This window comes from Sycon ciliatum, chromosome 8 (assembly GCF_964019385.1).
Source record: "Sycon ciliatum chromosome 8, ocSycCili1.1, whole genome shotgun sequence".
Lineage (NCBI taxonomy): Eukaryota > Metazoa > Porifera > Calcarea > Leucosolenida > Sycettidae > Sycon > Sycon ciliatum.
Genome location: NC_088650.1, coordinates 16,521,581 through 16,549,479, shown reverse-complemented (window position 1 = coordinate 16,549,479; position 27,899 = coordinate 16,521,581). Strand labels below are relative to the sequence as shown.

Here is a 27,899-nt window from a genome sequence, read left to right as displayed (position 1 = left end):
TTGGTAAAGCTCAAAACTTTTCTCCCTTTCTATTCAGTGTCACACACTAGTTACCATGACCAGCAAAGATCTTCTACGTCTCTTAAAAAAAATTCAAAAATCGATAAAAATAAGGAACAGCTTGCGTGTATGGGTGCGCGTGCGTGCGTGTGTGTTTATGCATGCACGCGTGTGTTGTCGCAGCAAGGTATATAAGCAGTTATGCGCAATGTGCAGCGAATGAAAGCGTAAAAAATAGCCTTCAGCAGCATAGTGAACATACCGCACCCTGCATTGCTCTACACTGCTCTACATTGTTCTACACTGCTCTACATTGCTGGATTGACAGTGCTTGTCACCGTCCGTGTACCTGCACACGGCATGGTTAGAGGAAACAGGGTGTATGTACCAAGTAACGGAGTTCTGCTAACATTGCCTAGGCCGCTCTCAGCGCTCCGCCGGCGTGCATCGTCGGGTTTACTGAGAACGGTGGTGCTCAGGCTGCGTCCTCACTCTCGCTTGTCATCTCCATTGCCGCTGACATGTCCGCAGTCTTGCAGACATCCACAGTGATGAGCTGACGCTGGTGAAGTCGAAGGCGACCGTCCAGAATGTAGATTTGCTGGTCAAGCCGTTCGTTGGTTTTCGTCAGCGACTGTATTGCTTCTTCAGCAATCTGCACAGAAATAGGCAGTGGATTCAAATTTACAGCGCACACCCACACTCTGTCCGTGGCTGCACAAGCTTTTGCAATCCGCTCTCTGTGTGTACACGTGTGTGTGTGTGTGTGTGTGTGTGTGTGTGTGTGTGTGTGTGTGTGTGTGTCCCATATGGTGCAGTGGTATGTGCAGCGATTTCCAATCGATAGGTTGCGGGTTCGATTCCCGACGATTATGGTCACACACGTCTTTCTTCTCTTTCTCAGACTCTTCCTGACTTTTCTTTCATTCTCCTGGGTGGTTACCAACAGCCAGTGTATGCCGGAGTATGTGGTGTGGTGTGTGTGTGTAGAAAAAGAAAAAAAATGGAAAAATGAAAAATAGGGATTCACTGGCCAGAAAAAGTCACTTCAAACAGCTGTGTGGTGGATACCAGGCTAAAAATAGTGGCGGTCAATTCATCAGCCTTGCAAGCTGTTGAATGGTGTAATCCCGGCACAAGTTGCTATGTCTAACATAGCTGTTCGCTATCATCGCTCCCGAGATGGGCATGTCTGAGGTCTGAGGTGTGTGTGTGTGTATGCACTGTAATTTGCTCTGAGAAGGCTACGAAGGAGTTGCGCTTTACTTCTTTATACGAAGTCGAAGTTGCGACTCGTGAGTATCCACGTGTCCAGCGCTGCCCAACAAATCCGATCGTGTGAGTCAAGTTTGCACCCGGCACCAGTGCAAAACCCCAATGTTCACAGGTATGAGGCTGCAGAGCACCCGGCGAGGCATTGACTCCTCTCGATTGTATTTCACTAAGCAACACTGTACATCTGTGTCAGTACTAAGCCAGCAGCAGCGTGCACAATAGCTAGCACAGTGATTTGACCAAACTCACTCTTTCCTTGCCCTCAGCGGTCCGTTGTTGCCGCAGCAGTGTTGCCTTCATCTGGTCAATAGCAACATCCTGTCAGGAAGCAAGAGTGAGAAGGAAGGAGAAGGCAAGAAATTTAAAAGAAAGACGATGTGAGTGCAAGTGTATGGTGTGTTCACGAGAGTGTGTGCAGGTAAAGGTATAAGACACATCGAGCTGGAAGTAAACCATCACTGCACTCTTCTATGCCGTGTGAATTGGACTGCTAGCTTCCTTCCCACGTGTCCTCCGATGAGAACTGGTCGAAAAGCTTCTGGAAAATTCCAAAAAACTCTCACCTTCTGCGCAAGCTCCTTCTCCATGTCAGCTATCTTTCGGTGAAATGCATCGCGTTGATTGGTCAGCCACAGGCTTCCCTCCTTAGAAGCTACACAAGGAAACATGCCCATGCGCATGTACACACGCACGTACACATACATGCATTCATGCGAACACACATAGAAATTATGCATGGTCTTGAGAACATGCAGACCGAAGGTGAATCAGGTCCACTACCACCACGGAGAGGACAATTTCAGGACAGTAGTGTGAAGCAGCAGAGGTCATTTACGGAATGGCTCAGTCTGTGATATAATACTCTTTCTGTGCACTGAGCAACCACAGCATGTCAGCCACTTTAAACCGGTGGCTATGACAATCCATTATCCAATCCACCCTCAACAGAATGGAGCGATACTAGTGCACCCATACCTCAGTTCTCACACGACCCCGCAGTTCCAGTCATCTCGGTCTACAGGCAATATTTTCATTCCAGGCTTCTCGGAAAGCGGGGAACCAGGAGGAAAGATGACTGCAAAGCCGCCAAAGCGGTTCCGGCCACTGCCTCAACCAGACCGCCCGGACAAGAGAGACATAAGTGCGTGTGCCAGCTGTTGGGGGCTTACCATAAGACCTGCGCTAGCTGCCGGGAATTACCATTAAACCCGTGCTAGCTGCCGGGACTTACCCCTAAACCTGTGCTAGCTGCCGGGACTTACCCCTAAACCTGTGCTAGCTGCCGGGACTTACCCCTAAACCTGTGCTAGCTGCCGGGACTTACCCCTAAACCTGTGCTAGCTGCCGGGACTTACCCCTAAACCTGTGCTAGCTGCTGGGACTTACCCCTAAACCTGTGCTAGCTGCCAGGACTTACCCCTAAACCTGCGCTAGCTGCCAGGACTTACCCCTAAACCTGTGCTAGCTGCCGGGACTTACCCCTAAACCCGTCCTAGCTGCCGGGACTTACCCCTAAACCTGCGCTAGCTGCCGGGACTTACCCCTAAACCTGTGCTAGCTGCCGGGACTTACCCCTAAACCTGCGCTAGCTGCCGGGACTTACCCCTAAACCTGTGCTAGCTGCCGGGACTTACCCCTAAACCTGCGCTAGCTGCCGGGACTTACCCCTTAACCTGTGCTAGCTGCCGGGACTTACCCCTAAACCTGTGCTAGCTGCCGGGACTTACCCCTAAACCTGTGCTAGCTGCCGGGACTTACCCCTAAACCTGCGCTAGCTGCCGGGACTTACCCCTTAACCTGTGCTAGCTGCCGGGACTTACCCCTAAACCTGTGCTAGCTGCCGGGACTTACCCCTAAACCTGTGCTAGCTGCCGGGACTTACCCCTAAACCTGTGCTAGCTGCCGGGACTTACCCCTAAACCTGTGCTAGCTGCCGGGACTTACCCCTAAACCTGTGCTAGCTGCCGGGACTTACCCCTAAACCTGTGCTAGCTGCCGGGACTTACCCCTAAACCTGTGCTAGCTGCCGGGACTTACCCCTAAACCTGTGCTAGCTGCCGGGACTTACCCCTAAACCTGTGCTAGCTGCCGGGACTTACCCCTAAACCTGTGCTAGCTGCCGGGACTTACCCCTAAACCTGTGCTAGCTGCCGGGACTTACCCCTAAACCTGTGCTAGCTGCCGGGACTTACCCTAAACCTGTGCTACCTAATGGGGGAACTTACCATTGAACTCTCCAGTGACCAAGTCTAGCTGTTGTTGCAGCCTTGCCATGTGAATGTCTTTGTTGTAGGTGTTAAACTGCTGGTCCTGCAGCGACTGGGCTCTCATCGTAACATGGATTAGCTCTCGCCGTAGGTCATTCACCTGCCAAGCAGAGAAAGAGAGAGAGAGAGAGAGAGAGAGAGAGAGAGAGAGAGAGAGAGAGAAAGAGAGAGATATCTTGAAACAGGTAGAGGCATACACGTAGAAAGAGAGAGATAGCCATAGCCCGAGTGAGCAAGCAGATGCATGTTGAGATAGAGGACTAGGAACACAGAACAGACACAGGATGAATGGGCAGAGCAACCGGCACAAACAAAAAGTCAAAAACTGCTTTGTTTAGCAATGTCTGTATCTGTCAGTTACCATACCTGCTGTTGAAGCTGACGGCCCTTGTCAACCAATGGCACGCTGTTCATGAGGTCCAGACGCATGGCAGAGTGCTCTGCTCGTAGCATTTGCAACTCCTGCAACACCAGCACAGACAACAATACATTCCTACTTTCTGAAGGGATGGCTGCAGGTGTTACACTTCGAGCATGGTTAACACTAACAACCACGTACTCGTTGGCGCCAATATGTCAACAGGTACAATCTAGCAATACATGTATATAATAAAAAGCTTTTTCATGGTACTCCAAAGCGTTTTTGTCACCTGTTCACCACATACTACTGTATAGCAGGAAATTTTCGGACGGAAATATTTTCGGACAAAGCCGAATTTCGACCTTTCGTACGGATTATATTTTCGTACGGTGCGACATGCTAAATGCACGTGTTCGCATGCGGTGCGCATGTATAGTGTACATAACTTCACAGGAACAAATTTTAGTACGGAATTAATTTTAGTACAAAAGAGGCCGTGTACGAAATCGTACGAAAATAAATTCCGTCCCAAAATTTCCTGCTATACAGTATATACAGTCAACTTAGCTAATAACGACCGCGGATATAACGACAATTCGCGAATACCGACAGGATTTCCATGCCCAGCGCAAAGTCCCATCCAACTGTAATGCATATAATGAGACGTCAGGTATAACGACACTTCGCGAATAAGGACACTTTTTTGATGCCCAGCCGAGTGTCGTTATAAGCGAAGTTGACTGTAGTACCGTTTTCTGTGGTGTCTATGATCTATGTGCAGCCACCTGTTCACCAGTACTCACTTTCTGTACCCATGAAAAACCTCTATTGTTTGATGTGCGTTGACCGCCAATTTACAGACTGTTCACTACAGTCATATAATAAGACATGTCATGCTAAGGAGTAGCAAACTTAACGATTTTCCAAAATTCATAGGTAAACGAGAAGATACGTTAGCGGTCTTGTAGTCTTCAGGCTTATCCACACATAACATATATGAGGTATTCAAGCCTCAACAGAACTTATTACAATGAAGAAATGTCACAAGTTAAATTCCTACATCAACGTCCTCTCCCAGTAACAGCCTACTTTGACTAAGGATGACTGCAGATTATTCAACAGCAACAGGTGGGTCAGAATGGGGCCCATGGACAGGTTTGGCAGCCTAGATCTTACTCACATTCTGGAGGTTGACAGCTTCAGCAGTCAGCTGCGACACTTGACCTTGCTGAGCCATGCATTGCTCTCGAACTGACTGAGAATTACTCTCCAGTGTTCTGAAAACAATACAAAGGAAATTAATCGCAAAAGGTTGCTGACAAAGGGAACATTGAACAAGTTTGAGAACGAAAACTCGGAAAGGACAAAGTGCTACTACCATAGGGACCTCAGAGCATCAGAGAGTAAATATCCAGCTCCAGCCTATGCTGAGTGAGCCAGGCGAGACAGCCAAAAATTCTCGCTGTAATGGATCATGGTTGATTAATATGGTGGTAAAGACACACCTGGCAATATGGCGGTAAATACACGCCTGTCCACACATGCTCTCCAGGCTGCAAAGTTCTGGCACAGAGCTCTCCTTCTTACCACCACCATCAGTTCGCGCCTGGCGCCTAGTCGATGCATGGTTGGCGGTATCCGACATAGCAGGCTGCTACATCAGGTAGCGCATGGCACATAGCAGATGACACAGCAACGGCATAGCTCCATTGTGACGTACGTTTCATCCCAGCTGGACTCATCAGGCAATCTTCTTCTTGGATGTCTTCATACTGAGCTTGACTCGGGAGAATGAAGTTGAAGACACCACTGCAGCTGTACTTATGGTTGATTAATATGGTGGTAAAAAAATGGTGTTACCCCATATTAATCAACAATAAGTACAGCTGCAGTGGTGTCTTCAACTTCATTCGTAATGGATCATGTGTGAGTCTAGTCCATGAGTGTTGGCAGCACTTTGATTGCCATCTTTCAGAACTACTCACACAGTTTGGTCGAATTCAACGTATGGCCCATCCTTCGCTGATTGCCATCTTCTACAAAGTGATGTCTAGTGCTGCAAAATCGTCCGATTTATTGAACAGTGGACATACCGTAATTTCACAAATTTTCGGTGTACTTTTATTTTTGGTACTTTCGGTGCATCTGTTTCATACCTAAAATTTCAATACACCGAACAAACACCAACACACATAATCCAATAGGAACTGTTTTTCTGTACCGGAAATCTCTGTTCACCTAACCTGGCCTGTTGCCCTCATACCGAAAATATTGAGCACCGAAAACTTCTGAAATTAAAGTAGTGGGCAGTGTCCGGAAATTCACCCTTTGCCTGAAATGATGAGAGAGAACCTTTCCGATTTCGACAGAACAGTAGCTAACATTAGTTTTGCTGTACGTATGCTCACGATAGTGGTATGGTCGAGTGCATCCACGTTACTTTTTTTTGAGAAATCGACCATTTATTGGATGTCAGGAAAATATTGGGTGAAAGTGCCAAGGCAGCACTGGATATCGGTTTTCAAATCACATCGACATATCATACGATTGCCGACAATTCTCCCGACCGGAAGGGCATCAAGCTTTCGGACGCCAATGTCATTTGTTTTAAAAACTCCACGATATGCCACCGCTTGCTTGCATGCTGTGCTGCATCGAATTGGCCATGTGGGTTCTTGTAAACACACACACACACACACACACACACACACACACACACACACACACACACACACACACACACACACACACACACACACAAACACACACACTACTATCTACTACTATCAATCAGCTACCCCGTGGGGTCACGCCGCCCTCCACTCAGAGAACTGAGCGCAAGGTGAGGGGCAGTGGCGCAAAACAAAACAGGAAGTACAGCAAAATGAATTGAAAAAAAGGAAATCAAAACAAGCTGCCATATTGATGGAAAAGGACTCACAAACAGAGGAAAGAAATATCACAAACCAGATGAACAGTCTGCTGTAGGTCCACTATAAGTATAACATGCAACGACTGAAAAAAGGAACATGATGTTCTGTTCAACGTCTGTACGCGTACTGCTTCGGCCTTCATAAACCAGGAAAGCACAATCTTGAACTGGAGGGTGGGCACCGAACGTCCCACAAGGGCTCCACAAGACGAACTTTCACGAAACGACGAGGAGTGTGCACAGGAAGCTAACATCACTACACCATCGCCGCACGACGACTGGCCACTCAGGTCCAAACAACACGACAAATCCACAATTCCAGCGATACACCGCGCAGGAATAAATTGCTGCGAGTGTGGCCTGTTTCCTTTCTCATCCAGGAATCCACTTGCTTTGCCGAACGCCACTGCATTGTTTCAGGCTGGGGATCGATCCGAGGGCTCGCCACGCCACTGCGGAGGATGCGGAAAGGACGCAAGAAGACGGTGACGGCAACAAATAATTACCCGCCCTGGTCGTCAGCTCACTGAATGTCCTTCCGCGCGAGCGAAACCGGCTGCAAGGCATGAAAAGCCTACTGCCACTCAATACCCAGGGACGACCCTGACCAGAAGGCCAAGGCCGCCCCGTGGAGGAGGCCAACAAAGAGAAAACCAGGAGCTAACAAATCTGCTTCCTCTCCGCGAAATTTTTTTCACACACACACACACACACACACACAAACACACACACACACACAAACACACACACACACACACACACACACAAACACACACACACACACACACACAACATCACGAGCGATAGAACACAGCATACCGGATATTGTTGTGCAGAACTTTCTCTCGACGATGATGAGTGGCGACCAGATCCCTAAATAGCAGTGAAAGAGACCAGCAGGTTCAGATTAGGTGAGAAAGAGTGTGCCAACTGAGCAATCATAGAGGGCGCATGCTGTGAACGGACACGAAGACCGAGAGCACTGCTCCTAGTTCTCAATATCCTCTAAGAAAACAAGCAGAATACGGGTCGGGGGAGCCCACTACGCTCACCTGCACTGCTGCTAGTTTAGCAGCCCCGACAGATAGCTGTTCGTCGTTGCCCTTTCTTCTCTTTCTTTGTGCTTTTTTTCCTTTCTCTATCTGATCGTAGGGATTGTGTCGTTCGTAAAAAATAAATGAATAAATAAAACAAAAATATAAAAAAACTGCAGCTTGCCCTCGTTCATGTCTGCTTAAAAAAATGATACGAACATAAATCACCCATTCCTCACGCCTAGCCTGGATGAGTTTCCCGGAGCTTTGCATACCCTGGTACACTCACCGATTTTCCCTTCGGCGCTGCTCCACTGTCTGCATCAACTTCAGGACCTCCTCCTCTTGTAACCGTAGCTGGTCTTTCTATAAGCACAAGTGAAAGAGAAGGAGAGAGGTTTCAGCCTAAACAAACGAATAAAACAACAATGCGCACACTCCACGCATGTACGCACGTGCACGCGCGCACCCACCCACAAACGTGCGTCCACACACATATGACCACGCACCCCCCCCCCCCCCCCAACACACACACATGCATGCACAGCATTGCACACACACACACACACATAACACATACACACAACCACGCACCCCTCCCCCACCCACACACACACACAGATGAACCCACGTCAGCGCCCTCCGGCTTACCACGGCATGCAGCTCTTCCTCCACGGCATGCACCATGAACAACTTGGACTGCATCTCGCGGTGACGCTGCGCATGCTGCAAACGCTGATGACGCTCCAGGAGTAGCTGGCTCTGGAGCATCAGAACCTTGGACTGGAGTATAGCAATTTCGTCCGAGTGAGGGGATTCTGAGGTGCACAGAAATGGCCAAAATAAACAAGTCATGCATGAAAATGCCGAAGACTACTCACATCTGTCCGGGAGATGCATGATGATGAAGCACAGCTGCACAACACACACTGGGTTGCGTTTGATTAGTGCCACGAATCGATTCATGAATTGAATCTCGTCGTTCGATTTCATGTCATGAGCCCTGGAATCAGTTCGGAATCCATTCACCCTATTCACACGGGGTGATGTGCACGTGGGGTGATGTGAATAGCCAGGGGCGATTCATGAACGGATTCAACATCGATTTGCGGGCATAATCGAACGCACTCGCTGAGACTTCACGCTCACTGTATGCACCAGCGTCAGCAGTAATAATACATGTACCGTGGAGATAGGACAGCGTAACGGAGTGAGTTGTACGACAAATCGCTGTTGCCCCCAGTCAAGCGGCAAGTCCTATCCAAAAATTCAGTTTGGTGACCGATAAAAAAGTGGACTCGGTGGACATTATAGCGTAACTTGTAGTTTCTTGGTCCGTCGAATTTATTTTATTTTATTTATAGATACGAAAGTGACTTTTCTTCCTTTTATCTCCCCAAGGAGTGTTGCTACAAGCATACCCAGTCTCCAATGTAATGTAATGAAAAGTCTCCTGAAAAAAGGAAGGGCTGAGCTATATTGCTGTACAGCACTACAACAACCACATGCCAAAGAAAATACAACATTCCGTATTCCCACGACCTTCACTAATGAGACCTGCATGACTGGAACGGCTGCATGGGAGAATCCATGCCAATGTCTACGGCAACTTGGAGTCGTGTTGCTGGTGCAGTGAATGAGGTCAGGCAAAGAGCTGGGGAGTGTGAAAACCCCTACAATACTGAGTGAGAAAAGCGGTTTGTAGTTTGTACACTGTCAAGTAATGCCCATCAGGACAGAGACAGATCAGTTAGATAAAGTTCCCTCACCGCCATAATGCGACCAATCGCAGCCCGGCTGGTAGGAGACGGGCAGGTCGCTGGCAGAGCTGTTGTGCAGCGCAGCACCCAGCACCATGTGGTCATCCACCACGTCCAGCATGGCCATAGGCGCAGAGCGCGTGTGACAGCAGCTGGCGTGCGAGCACGGCTCCACCAGGTCGTGATGACCTCGCGCCGCCACCGCTGCCAGCAACGACGACGGCGAGCGAGCAGTGGGCGACGCGTCACTTGCCGGACGTCTGTGCGCCGACTCATCCTGGCACAGTGACACGGTGCTTGAACCACTGGCGCTGCTTGCCATGGTCTGCGGAACGGTAGCTGGCAGGGCACGGGGTAGATGAGTCCCCGTGGAGAGAAGCATGCAGTTGCTCGTCGACCGCGACACACCACCGCCAACTGTGGTGCTCGACTGCGAGCTGAGTTGCGCCGCCTTCATGTCGCGACGCATCGCGGCCGCCGCAGAGTGCACGGGGCACGGGCCACAGCGCAGCGTGCTGCTGCTGGGCAGCGCAGTGAAGCAGCAGGTGCCAGACGATGCACTGGCCACGCAGGTGTTATCAGAGGTGACGCTGGAGCCGTCCAGTGACGACAGCACATGGTGGTCATGACCTGGAGCAGGAGTAACAGAGCAGAAAAATCAATACCATCCATCCAAAACGAATACAAGGCTCCAGGTTCGTGTCCTGGCATTTTTTCGCTTCCTTCGCAGTTCACTTCCCTGACTGTTCACATCAAATTAACACCATTCAAATCAATACGATTTGATCATTCACATGGCCAGCAAACAACAGTTGACAGCCATTAGCATTCACGAACCCACATATAGTGGCAGAGTGGTCTGCCAACACCTATGCACAAGGGTGCGCACGCTCACACACACACGCACACACACACACACACACACACACACACACACACACACACACACACACACACACACACACACACACACACACACACACACACATACACACACATACACACACACACACACACACGTGCACACACACACACATGCTCGCACACAGCTCCGGCCACTACACCTGGCATTTTTTCTCACCAGGATGGTGCATACCGGCTGGTAAGCTAGGCCAGGAGCTAGCATTCTCGCTGCGCACCAGTACTTGTGTCATCGGCACAACGGCTGGTTTCGCCTGCTGATAGTAGGTGTCTGTACTGAGAGCGGCCGTCATGTTGCCACGCTTGGATGGCCACGAGCGTGAAACGGAGGACCCACCCTCAGTGCTGGTACTCGATCGCAGCACGTCGAGAGGCACAGCTACATTGACCGCCGTACCAGCTGCAAACTGCTCAGAGCGTGACGTCAAGCAGGAAAGGAAACTCGACGTTGGGCTGAACGAGGAGCTGCAAGACGATGACGATGCCTGCAGCAATGATCGTGCACTGGTCCACTCGGAGAGCGACTCCTTGGTGGAGTTGCCCGTACTATCCATGCTGTCAGTCCAGCGAACTGGACCACCACAGAGAATGTCACTCTCGTCACCTTCCTCTCCCTCGTCCTGTTGTCAAGGAAACACCAAACAGCACACACATGCACATATACACACACACACACACACACACACACACACACACACACACACACACGCACACACACAACAGAACAGGTGTTCGTTTGCCCCAAGCATGCCTCGGAGCATAGCGGCCGGAAAAGGCCGACTGGCAAAGAAGATACTACAGAAATTACAATATCTACGCTACGCAAAGACAAACCGTAATGGAAGAGAACGAATGGCAACAAAATCACACTTGCCACATACTTTCAAAGCTTCGTCAAACTTCTCCATCAATGAACAGTCCACGAAGCTGAGAGCTGACCAACCAGCATGGTAACTGTGGTGACGACCCTTAGGATTGAGTGGCACCTCGCCGACTTCAGAGCCCGTGGAGAACTTCATCTTGGGCGAACTGATGCGCTGAGCTTGCGTGGACAATGCCGTCGCCATCGCAGTTGTGTGCGTGAACGGCTCGAAAGCTGCTTCAGCCACGCTTTCCGACTTCTCGTCACCTTCCTGCCGGTCGCCGACGCCAGCTGCTTCGCCTAGTGATGCCGGTGTAGGCGTGACGGAGTCATGTCGCTGGAAGCTGTCTGAAACCGATCTACACAAGAGAGGAGTGCCTTGAATGTCGTCCTGGGCTTTGCCAGCGGCGGCAAATGCGCTCCTCGCAGCACCGGGCAACTGCGGCAAATCGGCAATGCTGGTACCGGACGCACCCTCCTTGCACGGCGACAGTGTAGCTAGATCGTCCCGGGTGGCATGGCCGGGCTGACTAGTTCTGCTATCGTCCAGCACGGCCGATGGACTGTCCAGACTGTCGTGCCTGACCCGGCGTTGCTCCTGCTGCTCATTAGGCTCTGGCGAGTGGCCGCCATCCCTCGTCTTCATCATGCCCAGCAGATTGCCGACAAAGGACAAGAAGCTCTTCTGGCCCTTCCCCCGACTGTCCGAGTCCTCCAGGCCTCTTCTGTCGTGGTGCCGCTTTTTGTCGTGCTGCAGACGGACAAGCAGATCAATAGGCACAGAGAGAGAGAGAGAGAGAGAGAGAGAGAGAGAGAGAGAGAGAGAGAGAGAGAGAGAGAGAGAGAGAGAGAGAGAGAGAGAGAGATAGACTGAGAGGAATCAATTGATCACTAAACCAGATTCTACCATACACAGATTCGAGCAGCGCTGCACAGCTCCTATCACCAGGGTTTTACGGAAGGATGACGAGACAAGGAGAGCAAGGATCTGCTTGTCAAACATTGCCACTGCCTTTCACTGGTGGTAAGTTAGTGGGAGTATTGTACAGATAGGGGTATAACTCCAGCATATTGGTGCATACCATCGTCCCTATTCTCCCATGCGTATTGCACTGTACAATAAAACCTGTAACAAGCGGAATCCAGAATTCACCAGACAAATGTTCATGCACCAAAAGTGCTGTGGATCGAACGTGCATCCCTGGATCAAGCGTAGTCCTGTCATATCAGGACAGATTCCGCTGCACCAAGGGCGTCCGGTTAGGGCATGTTTTACTGTACATGCAAAGGAATGCGAAACGATGGGCGTACCTTGACATCTGAAACTGATCGCTGCCTCGCTCGTGGATCAATACCTGAAGAACGAAACAAGAGAGTCACAAGACGTCATCATGCAACAGTTCATTAAAGCGTTGGGATAGTAGCTACACACATACACACACACACATGCTAGGTGAGATTGAACCACGCGCACAAAGACCCGAATATGTAAGCACATACGCATACATACACAGGTACGAATAGGTACGAAGACAGTCAAACCTCTTTAGGACGAACACCAAGGGACCGATGATATTTGTTCGCAATAACGGGAGTTCTTTTTATCCGTGTTATACCCAGCGAATACACAGTGGTTTATCCAATGGAGTTACGAATACTAGTTCTTCTTAGTTAAGCAAACATTTGTCTTATCAGTGTTCTTCCTAACCAGGTTTCACTGTACATACGAACACACGAAAAAAAACAAAAAAAAACAAACAAACAAAAACGTTGCAGTTAGGTCAGCCCAGATAGTCAAACATCAGACATTCAGTGTCTAACCTTCAGACGGCAAAGAGGACGGTGGAGTTGCTAATCCAACGACATTAGACGGACTCCACACACCACTAGTATCACTAGCCGGTGGAGGCCTGCAAACAGGATCGGAAAAGATACACAGCCATCTAAGATCTATATCAATGAATATCTTGAACAGAGCAAATAGACAAGTCTAGATTGTACATTCTAGGGTAGACCCAAGCGGTGCATGTGGTTACAGGAGCTGGAGTTGCTGTAGTTTAACTGTGGCTGTGTGTGTGTGTGTGTGTGTGTGTGTGTGTGTGTGTGTGTGTGTGTGTGTGTGCACGTGTGCACGTGTGTGTGTGTGTGTGTGTGTGTGTGTGTGTGTGTGTGTGTGTGTGCGTGTATGTGTGTATGTGTGTGCATATGTGTGTATGACGTATGTGTGTGCGTGCGCGGCGAGATAGATAGATAGATAGAGAGAGAGAGACAGAGAGAGAGATAAAGAAAGAAAGACAGAGACAGAGAGAGAGATAAAGAAAAAAAGACAGAGACAGAGAGAGAGAGAGAGAGTGTGTGTGTGTGTGTGTGTACGTGTGTATACCGTAGTTCCGCGCATATAAGCCCATGGGCCTATATCCGGATATAAGCCCACCTCCGTTTATAGGCCCATGGGCTAATAAACAGACCCAAACACCGTAGTACAGCATGTCAGTGCAGACTACATTACCAGTACCGGTACCTATGGTAGGCGGACAAACGCGCATGGACTTGTACTTTTTCGCGTGCCAGCTGCCTTCAAAATTCGAATATAGGCCCAGGGCTAAAAAACGAACCATTATTACTGATTTATTTTCCCGGAAAATGCATTATTTCATATATTAGCCCATGGGCTTATATGCGCGGAACTACGGTACGTGTGTGTGTGTGTGTGTGTGTGTGTGCGCGCGTATGTGCGCGTGTGTGCGTGTGGGTGTACATGCACGGCACGTGTGCCACACCTATGCGTCTTCCTCTCACCATACACGCCAAAGCCGAGTGGGCAAAGAACGATGCGCTGGGGATAGTCCCTACACTTACAAGCAATCCAGCTTGGATGATTTCTTGGCATCGGCTGCATTCATAGAGTCAGTCAGAGTACCACCAGACGAGACCAGTGCAGCATGGTGACCAGTAGCCGTACTGACTGATGCCGACAACGACTGTACTTCCTCATTCAATAGCGGCGTGCAGGGTGAACCCTGCGAACACACACATGTGCGCGCGTGCGCGCGCACACACACACACACACACACACACACACACAGAGCATGAGAGGGAGAGAGATTTTCGAATGTTCGTTTATAAAACTGGTCTTACAGTAAACTTGTGCCCGCGTTTTCCACGCTACAATTTTTTACTTGGCTCAACATCTGAGTTCTTACAGTAAACACAAACAGTTTGTCACAAAGGGTCAATTTCGTATGGGATCAAACAGAGACATGGACAATGGCTCGCTATATCATGAAATTCGCTATCTACGAGTTCGCTATCAGTGGAGTCGACTGCTTATACGAAGGGCTCCAATTCAAAACGAGATAAATCCATTTTGTGGAAATTTCAGGAAGCGCATTTTTCATTTTTTTTTCATTTTTGGTCTGCACTGCAACATTAGTGACTTTTATCGCGTTTTGCAGAAGAACGCAAACTTCAGGCATCATTTTGACTGGGATATATCGCGTTTTGACCCGTACAACCGACACACAGACGTCTGTGGGGTGAAAACGAATTCTTTCGTGACAAAAACGCAAAAGCTCCTGTTTGGTCTTTATCGCATTTTGAATTGGAGCCATTCAATTATGAACCCTGAAGGAAAAGTTGAACGGCCGGATGACTTGGATGATGGCCTGCACCGTGACTAGTGGTAGAGCATGACTGGCCATGAGCGAAGGTCCCTGGTTCGAGTGCTGCGGGTGTCGGTCAAATTTTTCTTCAGACTTTTCCCGTTTCAACTTTCTGAAGCTTTAAAAAATACTACTAGATTCTACTGTATACACATTTCTTTTCTTTTCACACACCTTTTCCGGTTTTGACTCGTGGAATTTTAGTTTGTGCGCACAGCTGGCATGCTGACAGCTCGGCCGTACGGTAGTTGTACTGAAGTACCTTTTCTGTGATGCGTATTTTCAGTAGGCTTTCTAGCCACTTTTGGCCCAGTCCTGGGGGTCTAACTTTGTCTTCTTTTCTCTTCCCTCCTTGGAGGTGTTTGTGAGAAACACCGTCGACCACTCATTGTGATACTTTGAAGAGGAAGTTGGTTCGATGAACCCAGTCTTTCCCAAAACGGCGCCTTCAACAACTGCTCACCAAGGAGGAGTTGGGTGATCAAAAGCACTCGCAACTGCTTTGGCGTATGCAGCAACTCCTTGGCGACCTCATCATGGTTGCAGAGGTCTTAAGGCCCTCATCAGACTACGTACATAGAAAATCCAGTACAAAATCACATAAAACCTAAAAGGCAACATTTTTCCCTGCCTGCATTCAGACTACACATTTTACATGTATACAGGCAACCTTTGACCCTACGAAATAATTGCGCAAGGGGCCTGGGATGTGTGAAAGCAGCGGACAGTCGTACCCGGGTACAAAGTTCGTACAACTGCCTGGTGAAAGTACGATAAATGCAGGAAAGTTGCCTTGTACAAGGGTTGGCACCTCGCCTGAAAGGATTGGGCAGCTTTTTAGGCTTCCCGCCAGATTCTTGTTGTTGTCTTGGAAACTTCTATATAAATGTGACTTATAGGCTGTTTTGTACCTAGTCTGAAGAGGGCCTAAAGGAGTTGTTTATCGAGCGTCTCAACTTATTAAACGCTCGGGTGGTTATTTCTTAATCATCAGACTCCCTGCCACTGGATATTAAAGCTAGCGGATATGGCAGACAGAGGTCTCGAGAAGTCGGTTTGGGAAAACAGAAATTTCTGTTCCAACCAAAACTTCCTCACTACGCTGAGTTGCATGATGCAATTATCCTTATAATTACGCAGTGAACCCTTATACGCATTACATGCTACGGTTTACCTACCATGCCCTTAGCAAATATTGTGCCTTTTCACAGCTTATAAGGAGAGGATATCCTCTAAGTTATTCATCAGTTCTGACCTCTGAAGATGTACTACTTGTACGAAACCGGCTAGGTTTACTTTTATATTGAAAATTTGAAAACCTAAAAAAAGCTAGTTACCTGTCGTGTGATTGTGAGTCATGAAGGTCATAGCCTGCAACACTGCCGGGTGCCGAAAACTGGGGGGGTCAGCATCCTGGCCTAGGTCGTTCAAATTTTCATGAACTACAGTCTATGCACAGTTGAGTCACCGTGTATACATTGGTATGCTGTGCTTGGTGAAATCCTAGCCTGATCGTTCTTCGGCACCCTGCAGTACGGGAACTGTACCCAAAAATTACCCTCGTCTTATCTGGAAGTCTTTTGACTCCTGATCACGATGGTGAACTTTATTTTTCTCTGCGATGATCGGAAGTGGGTGAAAGCTGGAATTGAAGGTGCTCAAAATTGACCCGAAGTACAGCATGACACCACGCTGGACTTGACCTCTACGCGAACATTCGTCGTCAAGAACGAAGTCAAGCCCGTTGTGACGGGAATGGTCTTAGAGACTACTTCTCACATTCCCGTTGGCTTTCCATTCTCATTTCGTCATAATTATTTACACTCCTTCCGCATGCTCTGTATGGTGATCCCCAAATTAATTATTACTATTCATGTATCATGAGCAGTACTCTACGCACGATCCACCTTTAGGAACACACTTCATTTGCCATCCAACTACACAACTACACATCCTTATTCTACCTCTTACACCGTACTCCGAATACAGCAGGGAGTTGAATACGACTCCCTACATTTTATTCTGAAAATATGAAGCTGTTAATCCAGAAAGAGTGAGTTTGATTTGTAGTGTCGAGTGGAGCTAGTATGCCTTCTGTTACACCCGTGTGCTGTAAAATATACGGTGCATGTGTGCCTTGTGAACTCAGACAGCAGAGCTGCGCTGATGTGTACGTTGTACACAAGGAGAACGCCAGAAAAGGAGAGAAACACGTGTAGCTGCACGCCCAGGTAAACAGATTCAATTTTTGACATATTCCGTGAGGATATTTATATTCGTGAGCCAGAAGGTAAATAGTCTTGACCATCTCCTTTGGGGAGCAGCATAAGTCCTTGTGGCGAAACCTGTAGTACACTACCTTTGCCCGTCGATGACACCATCAAGCCCTATCGCTTCAATCCCAGAAGGACTGCGGAAGAAAGGGACTCATCTGGCGACGATGAGTCACCAGACGAGGATACAGATGACGAGTTACAACGTCTTTCGTTTGAGAGTCGCGCGGGCAACACCGAGTGGAGCAAATGCGGAAGGTGCTGCCCAGTGGGCACAGCGAAAGAAAGTTGCTGCTGCCAGAAAATGGCCCGTATGCGCGGGGGAAGCTTTCAGACCTGAGTGATCCACATCAGCTTTGCCCATTATGCAGTTGTGAAACGGAGATGGAAACACACTGCACGGTGGACCACCCAGACGTCCACTCTGTATGCCTAACGAAAGCCACACTGCACGGTGGACCACCCAGACGTCCACTCCGTATGCCTAACGAAAGCCGTACTTGACACCGCTTTGGTTGGATTCCACGACGTGGCTTACCAAGCCATTCCACATCCTCCCCAAAACAGGTAAATAGTGCTTTCTCTGAACATAAAATTGAAGGCCCTGCATGTTATCTCTTCGTTCCCATGCAACGGATCTGGAATTCAACCCCAACAACCATTGCAACGCGTGGGCTTCAATGTAGATTACTCCACAACACAATCACGATTCGCATTCCTACCACTTCTGCCAACCCGTCTACCAAAACGTGACCATCCTCTCGACTCCACACACGCACGCGCACACACAACAACAACTACAACAAGAACAACTACAACAACAAGAAAAACAAAGCTAGCGTCATCATACCATGGTCTCTGTGGACTCTGCCAGGACGTCGGAGCTGAACGTGTGGCGCCGCACTGGCGGCTCAGCGGTGGCCGTGTCGGTTGACCGCGAACTGTTCACCTGAGTGCTCGTTGTCGTCGTCGTCGCCTCCGTGATGTTGTGACGAGACAGGTAGCTGAGGCGGTGCAGGGCGAGGCGGCGGGACGCGGCCACACTGGCGGCCGGATGGGTGTACTCCGCGGAGCTGCTGCCACGTCCGCTCATGGCGGGACCACCACCACCACCGGCGGCGGTGGAGACAGCACTGGTGGCAGCGGCAGAGGTTGCCACGCCGTCGCCAGCGCCGAACGTCATCACGTGACCCAGGTAGCCGAGGTAGTCCGTCACCCAGGCGTCGATCTCCTTCGGTGTCGTCGCCAGTTTCTCGCAGCTCACCAGGATATCGTGAGGCTCATGACGGCGCCAACTGTCAACGTCAAAACACGGAGTTTAAACAAAAAGACGTTTAGCTACATTGCACTCATACTAGCAAAACATAGTGACTTATTTTTCCTTCAGTATTAGGGTCCCGGATGAAAAAGGAAAAACATTAAAGGGGAAGTTAAGGCAAAAATTAAAATTTCACCAGTTGTAGTCTTCGGGGTGCTGAGTCGAATGGTCGTGGTCCGAGGAAGCTGAGACGCTCCCTTCCTACTTGAATCCCAATCGAACTCGCGCACTTCCACCGAAACTAGGTGACTGCGCCCTACTAGATGGGGATTTGTATGCAAAATGTCATTAAAAGCGCCATTTCGTTCTTATAAAAGCACGGATGACCGCGATTGGCCCATATGTTGTAGTCTTTTGGACGCTGAGTCGATTGGTTTTGGTCCGAAAAGGCTGCGATGCAGCGTTCCTCCTTTATTCCCAATCGAACATGGTTGAACAAGCGGTCACGTGCTCCTGCGTACACCAGTCACCTGGTCACCGTGCCTGCAGGGTACAACTTACTAGCCTGTTTGACCTTTTTTGGGTGCAGTCCTGTCACTCGAGTTGAACTCGAGTTGAACCTTGGTGTGAAAGTTGTCGCCTGCTGGCGTGGTGACCAGGTGATTTGGGCACCCAGGAGCACGTGACCGCTTCTTCAACCATGTTCGATTGGGAATAAAGGAGGAACGCTGCATCGCAGCCTTTTCGGACCAAAACCAGTCGACTCAGCGTCCAAAAGACTACAACATATGGGCCAATCGCGGTCATCCGTGCTTTTATAAGAACGAAATGGCGCTTTTAGTGACATTTTGCAGACAAATCTCCATCTAGTAGGGCGCAGTCACCCAGTTTCGGTGGAAGTGCGCGAGTTCGATTGGGATTCAAGTAGGAAGGGAGCGTCTCAGCTTTCTCGGACCAAGACCATTCGACTCAGCACCCCGAAGACTACAACTGGTGAAATTTTAATTTTTGCCTTAACTTCCCCTTTAACCGTTCACAATCGAGAAATAACGGCACAAAACTAGCCCGAAGCAAAAAGTGGACAAAGGAGGCTTTCATTGTCTTCATTGTGATCATGATTCAAAGACTATGTGCACATTCTTGTGCGTGTGTGTGTATGTGTGTGTGTGTGCGTGCGTGTGTGTGTGCGTGTGCATGTGTGTGTGCATGTGTGTGTGCATGCGTGTGTGTGCATGCGTGTGTGTGTATGGGGGGGGGGGGGTGTCCATGGCCGACATGCAGCTATGAGGAGTGGTGATACAGCTTAGAACATAGTCATGACGAGTATCTAAGCGACATACTTCTCCTGCGAGCGTTCACCGTCGGCACTACTGATGATAATGTGCGGGTGGATACGCAGATGATTCATGAACGGCTGCGAGAGGAAAAAGCAGAACAGCACACCATTCCACAAAAAAACACCACAAAAATATCCGCGTAATAATGTACGAAAGCACCATAGAATTTGATTTATCCACACAAATACTAAAGCGCGGAGATTAGGGCTTAGCAAAAGGTCGAAAAGGACCAAGTGGAAAGTGCTGCCGCTTACCCTTGTTCACACAAATACTCAGCAATCATTTGGCTAATCTTCAAAATACTCAGAAACTCCTATTTAGTGTTGGCCCACGTGTAGTAAAGCCGTGTGCTGAACTAACCGCGACGATGGCCTCGAAGTCGATGTTGCTCTGGCCTCCGCTGCCGGGCATCTGTGATGGCTTGAAGTAGCGTAGGCGCAGGAAAGCGATGAGGTTGCACGGGTACATAGTGTAGAGACGGTGGAAGTACGCGTGGATGCCCACTTTCAGCTGCAGCAACAGCACGTCGGGGATGTTGCCTGGAGAAGCAGAGAGTAGTGAGCACAAGTGTGCACACAACAAATTAACAAAGTGCCACGTTGCTTCTAGATATACGTCAAGAACAGAATGCTGCTTGATGATTGCACAATGCACGGTTGTACAACTTCTGACCCGAGAGCCACCACAGCCCCACCAGACTCAGCACCGCCAGTATCACCCCCCCCCCCCCCCCCCCCCCACTGCCGTCACCATCACCTATCCATACCCCGAGCTCACTCATCAATCAGATGTAACGTTGTACAAAGCAACAATCATCCGCACAGTCACTCGGCATTCGGGTAGACCGCAGTTTGCATTCTCCCCACACCTACCTGCATATTTGTTAGTTAGGAACTCCGCCAGGCGACAGAACACTCGGAACAGAGACTCCAGAAACGGAAGGATGTCAGAAGGCACCGAAGGCAGTACAACCGTCACCACCACCAACGTTGCCATTAAGACCGGCAAATCTTCTTCGAACTGATAAGAAGAGAATAGTACAAAAGACAAAAAAAACACACACACACGAACAGGTGTGGATTATTGAGCTGCTGGTGTTGGGAAACTGTCAAGACCTGCGAATTTAATCCAAAAGGAAGTGAAGGCATACATGTAAGCTGTTGCTCAGATAAATACTTAAAACAAGTTTTTCAGGGTCAAGAACCCACTCCACAAGCAGACAGAGTTCCAAAAACCTTGGCTCCTCGTATTTCCTGGAAGCAAATGTGTCCAAAAGACTCAACATTGACAACAAGGCAAACATTCGCAAATATTCCTGCCTTTACCCACAAAGTAAAATATAAGTTATTTTATAGCAATGGAAAGGATGAACTACGCACTCATTCTAAAAAAACATCACGTCAAAAATTAGTTTTTTTCCAAGAACGTTTTCTTGTGATAGCGATCAGTTGGAATAACATCACATTGTCGATACGAGAGAAATAAGTTATTTTTGCCAAATGAACAACAACTTGCCTCTGGTGAAAATGGCTGACCAGAGCCGCCAGAGAAACCACAAACTTACCTCCAGCAAGTCGAGAATGGAGAGAAAGAGAGGGTCGTTGATGAGGCGATGGATCCAGGGAACCTACGGATAGGAAACAACACCACAGCCGGACAAAGAAGCCACTCACACACCCACCCACACATACACGCGCACACATGCATGCACACACACACACACACACACACACACACACACACACACACACACACACACACACACGCACGCACGCGCACGCACGCACACACACACACATACGCACACACATCCTACTCGCCAGGTCTATACTCACACCCAGGTGTTCATTCGTAAGTTACACGTCGTGTCGACATGGTAAATAAGATTGCCCGCTTGACCCGTTATGTTACAGACGATTGTAATTTAGTATTGTATTTGTATTTACGGATTCTCGACAGGCCATAGCCTAAATCGAGGGAGTCTCCGTGATGGATGGATACTTCGGACAAAAAGCAGCCTGAGCCATACGAATGCAATATGATGTACGGTGGAGATCATTAAATCACGGATCGTTTCGACCGCAGTCCGTCGTGTCCGCAACACCCTATGCCGCACTGGAGTATAAGCCGCGTCCAGATTTTTTTTGTCACGAACCACAGACAACTACCCAACCATGTACATCACTATCCATTTGACCATCGTAGCATAAGCCGAATTGATTTTTTTTGGGGGGGGGTGTGAATCACAAGTGTTTGAACTAGTGCGGTTTATACTCCGGAAAACACGGTATTCCAGAAACCTGGGTACAGACAGTACTTACATCGTTGCTGACCAGCATGCCAAGCAGGAAGAGGCCGACGAGACGTTTCTCGCTGTGTAGCGCCACGTCCAAGCGCTCCAGTAGCTTCTGCAAGCACCACGTGCGCACACACACACATGCACACACGCACACACACGCACACACACCTCAGACCTCAGACCTGCCCATCGCGGAAGCGATGATAGCGAACAGCTATGTTAGACATAGCAACTTGTGCTGGGATTACACCATTCAACAGATTGCAAGGCTGATGAATTGACCGCCACTATTTTTAGCTTGGTATCCACCACACAGCTGATTGAAGTGACTTTTTCTGGCCAGTGAATCCCTATTTTCATTTTTCCATTTTTTTTCTACACACACACACACCACACCACATACTCCGGCATACACTGGCTGTTGGTAACCACCCAGGAGAATGAAAGAAAAGTCAGGAAGAGACCGAGAAAGAGAAGAAAGACGTGTGCGACCATAATCGTCGGGAATTGAACCCGCAACCTCTCGACTGGAAATCGACTGCACATACCACTGCACACACACACACACACAGCAACAAAGCAGGACAGTACACAGACAGTACACAGATCGGCGTGAGTGATCGGCGTGAGTGGTGATACCACGGGCACAGGGCAAGATTGTTGTCTGATGACAAGAGCCTTCTTACCATGACACTTGGGATACCAGCTAAACAGAGGTTCTTCATAGGCAAGTGTTTGCTTTCGCCTTATCTCTTCGATGTTTAGCTGTGAATCTGGCTTCGCAGGAGCCACAAAACTACAACCCCTATGCCAATTGGGCCAAACATGCATATGCTGAAAAAGGTGAAACGATTTAGGGGGTGCATATGCCTCCTGTGGCCCTACGGGACTGCATACACACAATACCGTAATTCCGCGCATATAAGCCCATGGGCTTATATGTGAAATAATGCAGTTTGGGAATAAAATATCCAGTGAAACATGTTCGCTTTTGTAGCCCATGTGCCAATATTCGAATTTTGAAGGTTCACGAAAAAGTATAAGTCCGTGCTCATAGTGGGTCTACCATACTCTACTGGTAAACTGCACTGACCTGCTGTGCCATGGTAGGAAGAGTCCATTTTGTGACAAATTCTACTTGACACGTGAGTTGCAATTGTGTCTGTTTATTAGCCCATGGGCTTATAAACGGAGGTGGGCTTATATCCGGATATAGGCCCGTGGGCGTATATGCGCGGAATTACGGTATGCGTGTCCCGACTGTCCGCCCACATGTACATACATATACACGTGCACACACACGCACATGCACACACACACACCCTCTCTCTCTCTCCCTCTCTCTCTCTCTCTCTCTCTCTCTCTCCCTCTCTCTCTTTCGCTCACCGTTGAGCTACTGTCTGGCAGTCTCAGCAACAGCTTCAGCGCGTATTGGGACTGCGTGCGAATGAAGTGCTCCACCACTCCCTCCACCAGCCACGAGTCACGAACATCCCGCAGCTCAGCGAAGAAGGCTTCCTCAAACTCAGATTCATCCTCAATGCTGCCCTTATCCAGCTGGTAGAGCAGCTCACTGAATCCTTTTCGTTTATCAGACGTGATGCTCATCGTTCAAGCCAAGAACACAAGCACGAGGATAGAGTTCGCTGCTGTTTCTTCTCAGAAACACCGCACGTATTTATTGGTATGTTTCCTAAGTGCTCTGTGAACGGAAGGGTTTGTTTCACTCTACCTATGGTTCTTCGCGAATAAATGTTCTCAATCAGCTAGCTAGCTGCACAAGGTGAAATTTCAAAAATTAATGGTCATTCAAGTTCCAAATCGCAGTCCAAATCAACTTTGCCAAACTTTGTCAAATACTACAAACACAGGAGTCAGTCTTTGTAAACGTTCCGTCCCTGCTTCTGCTCACAGGTCACATCTTGCCCCACCAAACAACAAAGGAGTAAACTGTAAAGGCAATACAGCAGATTGATTCAAAACTCTTTCAACCTGAACCGATTTGATGGATGTGTCTTCCTTGGGAAAAGATGACGACGCTACAGTGGTACTCTCACGATCACATGCACAAATCTGGCTGTTGTCACGGATTTTTCTGTTTTTTTTTACGAAAATAAACTCAGCTACTATAGTACTCGTACTCGTACCATGTACCAACGGCAACGCGGTACTCGTATCTACGACTTGCGCCGTTGCGGCGCTAGCGGTACCAACGTTGAGTACAGCGTGTTACGTAGCTGCTACCGCGGCAATGCTTATCTCCGAGAGTCCGAGTCCCATCATTCGATTGAGTCTTTCTGATAAAACTGAAAATACGCTACTAAACTGTAAGCAGTGGCCTGCTGTGAACAAGTCACTTGAAGTGCATGATACCTAAATTGTTAGAAAGTAACGAAGACCATGGGGCTAGTTTGGCGTGCTTTGGACTGGCTCTTCTGCATCTTCTTCCTGGTGCACATCCCCATTACGCTGCTGATTGATTTGCAGATTTTCACCACCGACTTTCACCCTAAACCGGTAAGTAACACGTGATGCACACCATGCTCTGCATTCACATCATCACACAGCCCTTGCTGTTTGATCTGCCATGGATAGAGGTTGCGCATTTACATCATCAGTAGAGATGCTTTGGCAGTCGCGTCACACGCGGCGATGCGATAGCACGAGCGAAGCCATGGAAACCACCGACTCGCGCTGTATGCATAACGCCCATGAGCGGTTCCGCTTAATACTCACCGGCCAACCATGACATCATTCACATAACCTCCTGCTAACTTACAGCTGCTTGAATAGCCTTCCGCATTTCGTGCGAGGAGGACATGCGAACTCATAATACGACACATCGAGTACTGAGTACACTACAGCGCGACAAGCGCAGAATGCGCACTTACTGCACTACATGCAAAACGGTCAAAATTGTCATATGTTGCAGGATCGAACAAGCAACAACCCATTCAAACTGTATAATCCAACTGTACGACTGTACAAACCAGCTAATAATAATATGATACCATGCTGTACCATCGTATACGACTAACGGGTACTCATTTGCTAACGAATCAACAACAGCTCAACAAACGGGTACCCGGATCACCCCTTTCACTCCTAAAAAACTAATGAAAATGATGAAAATGATACTGTATCAACTACAATGCATCCAAACACTTGCCTGGAAGACCGAAGTGGCCAACTTGTGACTTCGATGTTCGGATAAGGACGGGCTCACACTAGGAAAAAGGCTCGCGTCCAAGCGACAGCATTGCGCAGGAATGTCATGGATAATCGTCCTCACACAAAGTCTGAAAAGGCCAAAGAAAGGTGCCGCAGTGGGTTTCGAGTCTTTTGACAAGCATGTTTTGGCCATAGTGTGAGCATGCCCTTACTCACTGAGTGTTGGTGTAGAATTTCCTGTATCCTTGCACTACTGTCTAGTTATAGGAGAGCTGCGGTACTTAAATATCACGTAACCGGGTATTTGATGAGAAAGTGAATCATATTGTGTGCATGTAAATGCATGTATGCCAGTACGTTAGTTCTTGGGCATCATCATGCTGTGGCCACATTCAATGGCGTACCCAGGGGGGGGGAGGTGCTCTGGGTGATCGAGAACCCCCCCCCCCCCCCCCCCTACTCACGAGCTACACGGCTCTTGACCAGAAGTGTGAGTCAAGCTTGTACAGCCATGTACATTCATAGTCAATCATTCCGATTGTCTTGCGTCGTTCTAACACTGTTGCATTCTACTGTCGCGGCCCGTGTTGTTTTAGCTTGTGGACTATGCCAAGAGCTGGGCATTGGAGAATGGCGAGCCGTTTCTCTCACCGGCTGTGGCCCCGATGTGGTTCAGGACAGTTGTTGCCATGGAGCTGCTCTTCCAAGTCCCATTCTTCATCATAGCAGTGCCAGCTTTCTACCACCAGTCACCCAGTGAGTGCTTTCCATTACACAAGTAGGAATCTGGTGCATTCAAGTCGTTCGATTTTCATTTCATGAGCCCTGGAATCGGTTCGGAATCCATCCACCCTATTCAGTCACATGGGGTGATGTAAATAGCCAAGGGCGATTTATGAATGGATTCGATATCGATTCGAGGGCAAAACCGAACGCACTCAGTGAGTATCCTCGTGGGTTCTACTGCCGAGCAGTGGTAAAATGACGGACTCCCGAAAAAATATAAACTTCCAGAACTTCCAGAATTATGTATGGAGTGCAAAAAACTCAGAATCTGAGATGTTTTAAAAGTCGAAGGAGAGGAAGAACAATAGATTGAGAACCAGGGGTGCTAATAGAACACTGGAAAGGCACTAAAACAAAATAACTGCAGTAGCGGATTTAGACTATATTGTTCAACACGTGAAACTAGGTATTCCGGAAACTGAGAAGCGGTAAACTTCATCACACTTGCCCCTGTCTGTCCCCTGCAGGATATAACTGGATGCGGATTCCATGCATCATCTATGCTACACAGGCGATCACAGCCATTCTGCCCATTCTCGCCGAGATGCTTCTTATCGACTACTCTAAGGAAGAGATCGGTCCGAAGACGCCCGCTCAGGTTTCTGGGCTTCTCGTGGCATACCTACCCTTCCTGATTGTCCCTGTACTGTTGTTGTTCCGCGTCTTGTCTTGCCAGCAATTGTGGCCGAAGATCTTCAAAGCTGCCTAGAGCAACACTGTCTGACAGCCCATGCACGAGCAGAAAACTGGCTTTAAAGCTGGAAGTAAGCTGGCTTGACTGTTTGCTTCATGTAGGTGAATGCTTTCAGATTCTCCATTGCCACAACGTTGTACGTAGGCCACTACACTGTGACAAACTGCGAGAGACTGCAGTGCAGAAATGAGTTCCAGCAGCTTTGTCTTTGTGATTTATCATTCTGACGAATAGTTGAAGTATGCTTCTGCGAACATCCTCTATTACGGATCTTCCCTTCAGTCAGCATTTCTGGGTTAAAAATTTTTTTTTTTATAAAGGATATTTAATCGTGTAGACTATTATTCTCTGGTCGAGAATACTTATACAAACTATACTGCATCATTTTCTGGGGTCAGATTAGGACCATGGTATAAGCTGCAATTCTTTGTGAATGCCATGTGTCACTGTTTTGTGTTTGTTGTAATGGAGGTGCAGGGGTGATCATTGGTTTGCCAGATTTTGGTGTAAAAAAGATGCGTCTCTAACCCGGAAAATGCGGTACAGAAATTTACTCACCAGTTGCATTATAGAATGATATACATGTACATGTAGATACTTTGTTTGGCTATTAGGTGAAAATCGATGCTCTCTACATACAATGTAGACATCATAGTATTACAGAATTTCACTCACGGTATTGGTTGATTGTTTTGAATAGTTTTTATTTTATTTATTTTATTTTTAACTGTAGAATAGTTGTGTTCAAGTTGGACAACTTTTATTTAATATTTTAGCAGTATCTTCAGAAGTCATGAAACATACGTAACTTTACCCAATCTTTTACGGCCTTATATATTTGCTCCCAATTGCCACGTGTGTATTCTTTGGCTGAAGAGGAATTAGCGACTATTAATTAAACTTGGCCATTTCGTAAAATTAATATCAGTCATACTGCCACTGCAAAACGCACTCTCGACCAACTCATTCCACTTGCACCACCGATCCATAGTGAGGAAATTGGTTGA

At 48.3% G+C, this 27,899-nt stretch overlaps 3 protein-coding genes across 4 annotated transcripts in view; 2 read left to right on the top strand and 1 right to left on the bottom strand.

Moving 5' to 3' along the window:
• LOC135823884 (uncharacterized) overlaps positions 1 to 15,029 on the top strand; it is a 189,783-nt gene extending 174,754 nt beyond the window's left edge. Inside the window, exon 6 of the mRNA XM_065336742.1 lies at positions 15,020 to 15,029. The gene's annotated coding sequence lies outside the window, so the exon portion shown is untranslated. The remainder of the gene's footprint in view (positions 1 to 15,019) is intronic.
• LOC135823877 (serine-rich adhesin for platelets-like) lies at positions 5 to 25,699 on the bottom strand. Of its 2 annotated transcripts, none has more exons than XM_065336734.1 (22): positions 25,411 to 25,699; positions 22,264 to 22,350; positions 21,507 to 21,569; positions 20,815 to 20,962; positions 20,303 to 20,481; positions 19,946 to 20,019; positions 18,198 to 18,642; positions 14,272 to 14,432; positions 13,234 to 13,322; positions 12,724 to 12,767; positions 11,432 to 12,163; positions 10,711 to 11,170; positions 9,639 to 10,259; positions 8,521 to 8,687; positions 8,159 to 8,235; positions 7,655 to 7,708; positions 5,084 to 5,180; positions 3,909 to 4,004; positions 3,501 to 3,642; positions 1,839 to 1,927; positions 1,525 to 1,593; positions 5 to 655 (listed from the first exon to the last, which is right to left on the bottom strand). In XM_065336734.1, the coding sequence occupies exons 1-22, from the start codon at positions 25,603 to 25,605 to the stop codon at positions 476 to 478; spliced, it is 4,269 nt and encodes a 1,422-aa protein (XP_065192806.1). In that variant the 5' UTR covers positions 25,606 to 25,699; the 3' UTR covers positions 5 to 475. The 2 variants fall into 2 exon arrangements, with proteins under 2 accessions (XP_065192806.1, XP_065192805.1); XM_065336733.1 differs by lacking the exon at positions 25,411 to 25,699 and adding an exon at positions 23,628 to 24,283.
• LOC135823882 (sigma intracellular receptor 2-like) lies at positions 24,511 to 27,783 on the top strand. The gene is made up of 3 exons (XM_065336738.1): positions 24,511 to 24,758; positions 26,009 to 26,168; positions 26,666 to 27,783. Exons 1-3 carry the CDS (start codon positions 24,642 to 24,644, stop codon positions 26,905 to 26,907), a joined length of 519 nt encoding a protein of 172 aa, XP_065192810.1. The 5' UTR covers positions 24,511 to 24,641; the 3' UTR covers positions 26,908 to 27,783.
• Positions 27,784 to 27,899: the final 116 nt, after the last annotated feature.